Source organism: Gnatocerus cornutus, chromosome 4 (genome assembly GCF_029298725.1).
Source record: "Gnatocerus cornutus isolate USDA-ARS CGAHR chromosome 4, icGnaCorn1.1, whole genome shotgun sequence".
In the NCBI taxonomy this organism is placed as follows: Eukaryota; Metazoa; Arthropoda; class Insecta; order Coleoptera; family Tenebrionidae; genus Gnatocerus; species Gnatocerus cornutus.
The window spans coordinates 8,140,328-8,148,889 of record NC_142236.1 but is presented as its reverse complement, the minus strand read 5'-3'; the positions used below and the strand labels follow the sequence as shown (position 1 = coordinate 8,148,889).

General features: G+C 36.9%; 1 protein-coding gene across 1 annotated transcript; it reads left to right on the top strand.

Annotated features, from left to right (window-relative positions):
• The first annotated feature begins 5,712 nt into the window (after nucleotides 1–5,712).
• LOC148176329 (farnesol dehydrogenase-like) lies at nucleotides 5,713–6,766 on the top strand. The gene is made up of 4 exons (XM_088034946.1): nucleotides 5,713–5,880; nucleotides 5,925–6,386; nucleotides 6,479–6,634; nucleotides 6,681–6,766. Exons 1-4 carry the CDS (start codon nucleotides 5,773–5,775, stop codon nucleotides 6,720–6,722), a joined length of 768 nt encoding a protein of 255 aa, XP_087891072.1. The 5' UTR covers nucleotides 5,713–5,772; the 3' UTR covers nucleotides 6,723–6,766.
• The last annotated feature ends 1,796 nt before the right edge of the window (nucleotides 6,767–8,562 follow it).

The window sequence follows — 8,562 nt, the reverse complement described above, 5'->3', positions numbered from 1 at the left end:
CGACAAAGGTAATAAGCTAATACACAATTCAAAAATAGCAATTTTTCTAAATTTGATTATAATAGTTCCAAAATTACCATAATTATAAATTTATATAATATCCAAGATTTTAGTTTTTTTATATTTTTTTAAATATGTTCTTTTTTGTATATAATTCAAACATACAGGATGTCCGAAATATACTATATCATCGGACAATGTCATAGATCACCGGAAAAATGTCTCCAATTTTTCGAGATATGATGAATTAAAGAATCAAAGTTTAATGCCAAAAAATCTTGTGAGAAATGCCTAAAAACTGTTAACAAGATTTTTTAATCAACAATGACGATCAGTGCGGTATTGATCACATGAAACCATAGTTATAATAATAATATAATAGCAACATTACTATAGCTTCGAATACTGGAAATTTAAATTATTTTGACTCTCCTGAGAAAACAGAAAACATAATTTTTTTTACATTTTTTTGGTACTTTGCGAGGCGCCACTTTCCGAATATCTGTATATTTCTCTAGTTGGAAACGATGTTTTCTGCCAAAAATGTGCAAATTGCTCGTTTCCTCATGGCAACGTCTAAAATTGCCGCGATCTGAGAGTTTACTCTTGGTTCGTCTAATCTAGAGTTAATTATAAAATCGCAATCAATGGAGTTTACCTGATATCAGGAGAAAATAAGTTGAGACTTTGATCCCGTTTTTCTCCAACGACGGAAAGTTTTTTGGATAATTTACGTACTCAGCGTTCGCTCGAAAGCACTTTATCAAAGCTAATTTATCTTGAAAAATACATTACAAAGTAACGATTAAATTTAATTATAATTAACGGAACGTCGGAGTTTAGTTAGACCCACTATCAACGATCCCGAAATGAAAAGAACCGCGCAAAAAGTCGATGAATCTCGACACAAAAGCGGTCTCCGTGCTTATATTAATTACGTTCTGGGAAATAAAAGAAAACCCAAATCTCAGCAGAGTGCAAACATTCATTTTTCTCGACGTTAAATATTTTATTGCTTGGCCGGGGAAGTCCGCGGAAAGCATATGGAACGATAACTGGAAAGGTGGAGCAATTGGCGGTAATAAACGATAATTCTCGAGAGCGCCGACATTGACCTCCGTCGGTTTCGGAATGGCGTCGACACGTACATTTATAAAACCAGCTTCGAAACAATGGGAATGTCAGGTTGAAATCTGCGCCCGATTCGACCATTACAGTTATTAATTGGGCTGTCAAGACAAAAGTCCGATATTTTTATCGAAAACGCGGGATATAAATGATCCGAGTTTGGCTAATTGTGTGCAGTCTTGACAAATTGATCTTGAGATGTACCACGAATCCACGGCCGTGGGAAAAGAGCTTTTGATCAAATCTACAATGTAATAGATTTTCCGGGGTTTCACGCAACAGATTTTCTGGACCAAATGTCACGTTCCAGCGAATTTTACAGGGAGAAAAATTGTTTCTATGATATGATATTTTACAGTCTTCATAAAAAGCATTCTAAAATTATTATTTACTTGCGACAAAGAGTAAATAGTTATTTATTTATATTTATATTTTAGCGAGGCGTGCCGAGCGTTACCGCATTTCAGTTATATTCTGGCGAGGCGTGCCAATTTACTTATAAACTAGCGAGACATGCCGAGCGTTATTGCAACTTATTTATAAACTAGCGTGGCGTCCCGAGCGTTATCGCATTTTACTTATCAACTAGCGAGGCGTGCCGAGCGTTATCAAATTTTAGTTATGTTCTAGCGAGACGTGCCGAGCGTTATTGCAATTTACTTATAAACTAGCGAGGCGTACCGAGCGTTAATCTCATTTTACATAGAAACAAGGGAGGCGTGCCGAGCGTTGTTGCAATTTAATTTTAAACTAGCGAGGCGTCCCGAGCGTTATCGCATTTTACTTATCAACTAGCGAGGCGTTGCGAGTGTTATCAAATTTTAGTTATATTTTAGCGAGACGTGCTGAGCGTTATTGCAATTTACTTACAAACTAGCGAGGCGTACCGAGTGTTAATCTCATTTTACACAGAAGCAAAGAAGGCGTGCCAAGCGTTATCGTATTTTACTTATCAACTAGCAAGGCGTCCCAAGCGTTATCGTATTTTATTTATCAACTAGCGAGGCGTGCCAAGCGTTATCAAATTTAATTAAATTCTAGCGAGGCGTGCCAAGCGTTATCAAATTTTAGTTATTTTCTAGCGAGGCGTGCCAATTTATTTCTAAACTAGCGAGACATGCCGAGCGTTATTGCAATTCATTTATAAACTAGCGTGGCGTACCGAGCGTTTTTGCAATTTAATTTTAAACTAGCGAGGCGTCCCGAGCGTTATCGTATTTTATTTATCAACTAGCGAGGCGTGCCGAGCGTTATCAAATTTAATTAAATTCTAGCGTAACGTGCCGAGTGTTAATCTCATTTTACATAGGCGTGCCGAGCGTTATTGCAATTTAATTTTAAACTAGCGAGGCGTCCCGAGCGTTATCGCATTTTACTTATCAACTAACGAGGCGTGCCAAGTGTGATCAAATTTTAGTTATATTCTATCGAGGCGTGCCGAGCGTTTTTGTAATTTACCTATAAACTAAGTGGCGTGCCGAGCGTGATCAAATTTTAGTTATATTCTAGCGAAGCGTCCCGAGCGTAAATGCAATTTACTTATAAACTAGCGAGGCGTGCCAAGCCCTATCAAATTGTAGTTATGTTTCAGCAAAGCGTGCCGAGCGTTATTGCAATTTATTTATAAACTAGCGTGGCGTACCGAGCGTTAATGTTATTTTACATAGAAACAAGAGAGGCGTGCTGAGCGTTATTGCAATTTACTTTAAAACTAGCGAGGCGTCCCGAGCATTATCGCATTTTACTTATCAACTAGCGAGGCGTGCCGAGCGTTATCAAATTTTAGTTATATTCTAGCAAGGCGTGCCGAGCGTTGTTGGAATTTACCTATAAGCTAGAGAGGCGTACCAAGCCTTATCAAATTTTAGTTATATTCTAGCGAGGCGTGCCAAGCGTTATTGCAATTTACTTATAAACAGGCGAGGCGTACCGAGCGTTAATCTCATTTTACATAGAAACAAGAGAGGCGTGCTGAGCGTTATTGCAATTTACTTTAAAACTAGCGAGGCGTCCCGAGCATTATCGCATTTTACTTATCAACTAGCGAGGCGTGCCGAGCGTTATCAAATTTTAGTTATATTCTAGCAAGGCGTGCCGAGCGTTGTTGGAATTTACCTATAAGCTAGAGAGGCGTACCAAGCCTTATCAAATTTTAGTTATATTCTAGCGAGGCGTGCCAAGCGTTATTGCAATTTACTTATAAACAGGCGAGGCGTACCGAGCGTTAATCTCATTTTACATAGAAACAAAGAAAGCGTGCCGAGCGTTATTGCAATTTAATTTTAAACTAGCGATGCGTCCCGAGCGTTATCGTATTTTATTTATCAACTAGCGAGGCGTGCTAAGCCTTATCAAATTTAATTAAATTCTAGCGAGACGTGCCGAACGTTTTTGCAATTTACTTATAAACTAGCGAGGCGTACCGAGCGTTAATCTCATTTTACATAGAAACAAGGGAGGCGTGCCGAGCGTTATTGCAATTTAATTTTAAACTAGCGGGGCGTCTCGAGCGGTATCGTATTTTACTTATCAACTAACGAGGCGTGCCAAGTATGATCAAATTTTAGTTATATTCTATCGAGGCGTGCCGAGCGTGATCAAATTTTAGTTATATTCTATCGAAGCGTGCCGAGCGTTATTGCAATTTGCTTATAAACTAGCGAGGCGTGCCAAGCCTTATCAAATTTTAGTTATGTTCTAGCAAAGCGTGCCGAGCGTTATTGCAATTTATTTATAAACTAGCGTGGCGTACCGAGCGTTAATGTTATTTTACATAGAAACAAGAGAGGCGTGCCGAGCGTTTTTGCAATTTACCTATAAACTAGAGAGGCGTGCCGAGTGTGATCAAATTATAGTTATATTCTAGCGAAACATGCCGAGCGTTATTGCAATTTACTTATAAACTAGCGAGGCGTGCCAAGCCTTATCAAATTTTAGTTATGTTCTAGCGAAGCGTGCCGAGCGTTATTGCAATTTATTTATAAACTAGCGTGGCGTACCGAGCGTTAATGTTATTTTACATAGAAACAAGAGAGGCGTGCCGAGCGTTTTTGCAATTTACCTATAAACTAGAGAGGCGTGCCGAGTGTGATCAAATTATAGTTATATTCTAGCGAAACATGCCGAGCGTTATTGCAATTTACTTATAAACTAGCGAGGCGTGCCAAGCCTTATCAAATTTTAGTTATGTTCTAGCGAAGCGTGCCGAGCGTTATTGCAATTTATTTATAAACTAGCGTGGCGTACCGAGCGTTAATGTTATTTTACATAGAAACAAGAGAGGCGTGCCGAGCGTTTTTGCAATTTACCTATAAACTAGAGAGGCGTGCCGAGTGTGATCAAATTTTAGTTATATTCTAGCGAAACGTGCCGAGCGTTATTGCAATTTACTTATAAACTAGCGAGGCGTGCCAAGCCTTATCAAATTTTAGTTATGTTCTAGCGAAGCGTGCCGAGCGTTATTGCAATTTAATTATAAACTAGCGTGGCGTACCGAGCGTTAATGTTATTTTACATATAAACAAGAGAGGCGTGCCGAGCGTTATTGCAATTTACTTTAAAACTAGCGAGGCGTCCCGAGCGTTATCGCATTTCACTTATCAACTAGCGAGGCGTTGCGAGCGTTATCAAATTTTAGTTATATTCTAGCGAGGCGTGCCGAGCGTTTTTGCAATTTACCTATAAACTAGAGAGGCGTGTCGAGCGTGATCAAATTTTAGTTATATTCTAGCGAGGCGTGCCGAGCGTTATTGCAATGTACTTATAAATCGCCTATTTTGACCATCTACAGGTTAAGAAAAAAAATGATGAGAATATAAAAGTGAATTTATTACACTAAGAATTTACAAAGGATGCCACTTAAAAAATCATGTTTTGGCCATTTTTTAATCCTAAAAATTAAAATCGTCAATTTTTTACATTTGGGCAAAAGTTAATTTTTGGTGAAACCAAAAGAAAAAGCATAATTTAGTTATTAAACGTGTCAAGTTTTATCTACATATCTCGAAAGGCAATGGTGCTGTCACGTTTTAAATCAGACAGTGCAACTTTAAGAATTTTCGGAAAAATAATCAAAACTTGACAACGCCACGACTAAAAATTTAAAAGTTGATAGTTTTGAATAGCTTACTAGATGACTCATCAAAATCCTCCACTAAAAGTAGTTACATTTATAGAAAATAAGTTGAATGCGGTTCTGTAAAAATGGTGGACTTCTGACAACTCAAATTAATTTTAAAATATGCATTTTATTCAAACGTATCTACACATTCATCTTAACAAAAACATAAAATTGATAGTTATATAGTTATAGTTATTGAAGCGTACCAAGCGTTAATCTCATTTTACATGCAAACTAGCGAGGCGTGCTGAGCGTTTTTCGCATTTTACTTATACACTAGCGAGGCATGCCAGACATTTATCGCATTTTACTGTATTAAGATAATAAAAAATACGAGAATATTCATCTCAAAACGTAAAATAGCAGAAAATTAGAACTAAATAAGACCAAAGTCAACAACTTTGATAAGATAACTTATCTAGCACTCGAAAAAACGCACGATCACGCAGACGATGCCCTCCAAAACAAAAAACTCTCAGTACCCGCTAAGCCTTCCTCAGCTCCAGTTCAAACCCTTCTCCAAGATGGTCGTGTCAATGCAAAGATGGTCTGGCAAAGTCGCCATCGTCACCGGCGCCAGCTCCGGTATCGGCGCTGCCATCGCCGACGCTCTTGTTGAAGCCGGTCTTATTGTACGTCTCCACCTCTCGCTAACCTCTCTAATTTAATTCCCCAGGTCGTCGGAGTGGCCCGTCGTTCCGAACTCGTCGAAGAAAGAGCGAAGAAGCTCTCCGGCAAAAAAGGGAAACTCCACGCTTACAAAGCCGACGTCACTCAAGAACAAGAAGTGGTGAAGCTCTTCGAGTGGACAACGAAAAATTTGGGGACTGTGCATATTTTGATTAACAACGCAGGGGTGGGTGCAGGTACGAATTTGACTGAAGGGAAAACGGAAGATTGGAAGAAAGTCTTGGATTTGAATGTGATGGCATTGTGTGTGGTAACCAGAGAAGCAGTAAAAGTCATGAAAGAGGGGAAGATAAATGGACATATCGTTCATATCAACAGTGTTTTGGGGCATAAAATCATAAACATGCCGAATTTGAGCGTCTATCCTGCTTCAAAGTATGCCGTCACTGCTTTAACTGAGACGCTAAGACAGGAGTTCAACCATCTTGGGCTTAAAATCAAAATCACTGTAAGTAATTTCGTTATATTGATGAAGTAATGAATATTACAATCGTGCAGATAAACTTGTGCTTTCGCTATAATCACTATATCTATTGTTAGAGTGTGAGTCCTGGCCTAGTTGAGAGCGAAATGACAACTCTAAACAAGAATTTGACACCCGAAAGAAAAGCAATGATTGCAAAAATGGCAATTCTGAAAGCTGAAGACATTGCGGATGGAGTGGTGTATGCGTTGTCTACTCCAGAACACGTCCAGGTAAGTTAAAAGAGTTCTTAACATTTTAATTTGGTACATTTTTCAGGTGCACGAGCTTACTATTCAACCCGTTGGTCAAACATTTTAGTGCCATTTTGGTAGTTTGAAAATACATTTTGAAAAAAGTAGAAATGATTGGTTTTATTGCGCCTACAAATTCTAAAGAGTCACCTGAAACAAAACAAAAAAAAATGTGTTTAGTGAAGATAACATTTCTTATCTTGTAAGAATGAAGTGTTTAATGTAATGAAATCAGTTTGAAACTGAATTTGATATGGAAAATTAAAAGCAATCGTGACGAAGCTGATTTCATACTTATTTACATAAGTAAATCATTACAATTACGAGTGAGATTTTTTTATATTCTACGTGTGATGTACACCGTTTTATCTACGACCGCTCATAGTTAAAAAATTCAAAATTTAGATTTGACTGGTAAACTACATGTTTTTGATGAGTCAAATGTTAGTAAAACTAGTTGAATTATAATTATAAAACATAAGTGATACAGGTTGGCTCACTTAAGAAAGTCCAATATCTTGTCATGTCGTCATGAACGACAATTTCAGCAATTTCAATGGAAAAGTTTCATAACATGATAATATTTGCAACCTTAATCGCTAAAACTCCACGATTTTGAAGATTTTTGTTAGTAAAAAATGAGATTTTTTTGAAAAAAACTTCATTACTAAAACTATTTCAAACTTCAGGAATCGATTTTCGCTTATTTTTGTAGAATTTTACGCAAATTCCAAACCTGAGCTCAAAATTCACGTATGACCAATTAAAGTTGCGGATAGAAATATTTCAGTTTTGAAATTTTTGATGCTTAATAACATTGAAACTGCGACTCATAGAAAGAAACGGTTTGCGCCATCGTTTTTTACTCGCTTAGTGTTCATAGAATGCGTTCCCAAATATGTAAAAGTCAATGGTTTTCGCAAAGTCAAAATTTCTACTCAATCGATGAAAATTTTTAAAGTTTTCGTTTTCTGCTCTCCACTCGTGAGTTATTTTACCTACCAATTTGACAATTGGCCAGTTGATATATCTCAAGATGCCCTTTCGACTGATATATAACTCAAAGGTATTAAACGTCGTTTTCGCTCTAAAAAAAAACTTGAAAATCAAGCTAAATGACCTTTTGAAAACAGTTTTTAGTGAATGCCTCGTTTATTTGTGAAGCAAACTCAAGTCATTTGGGCTCATTTAACGTAAAACTTTACGCAGAATCCAAAACCGTGTGAATTTATAACGCACGTCAACAAGTAATTGTGTTCTAGCCGATTAAAATTTTGCGTAGTCGCCAATGAGCCAAATTTTTGAGGGTTCAAAAATATCGTGGTTTTTCTGAAACTACGACAGATCGAGAAATGTAATTTTTGCCGTCAATTTCCTTAAATTTTGTTTGTTGTGAAATTATTCTTAGATTTTGCAAAAATCAAATTTTTTTTTTGAAAAAAAAATTGTCTTAACTTAAGTAAATCTTCTTCGGTGGATTTCTCGTTTATTTTTGAAGCTAACTTGCGTTTTACGCAGAATTTCGCACAGATTCCAAATCCAGGCTTAAAATCTACGTTCGACAACAAAAAACTGAGTTTATGAAATAACGGCTGTGTAAAAAAACATAGTGCGCATTTACAAATTAAATTAGGTTTGCAAAACAACATTAAAACGAAACTATCCAAATATAATTGTTTTAAAAGGATGCTAATTCCCATAGGCTCGTTTCTTTTGCTGCTGATTGTACCCCAGCGAGCTCCTGACATAGAAGGAATGTGGGAGTCTCACTTTTCACTCAAATATCTATGTTATTTATGAATAAATTTTAATGAAATTTTAAACTAAGATTACTGAAGAGGTTGACACTCGTCTCTTAAAAAAATATTTTATTGGTCATATTGAAATTTTAAATCATTAAATCATTG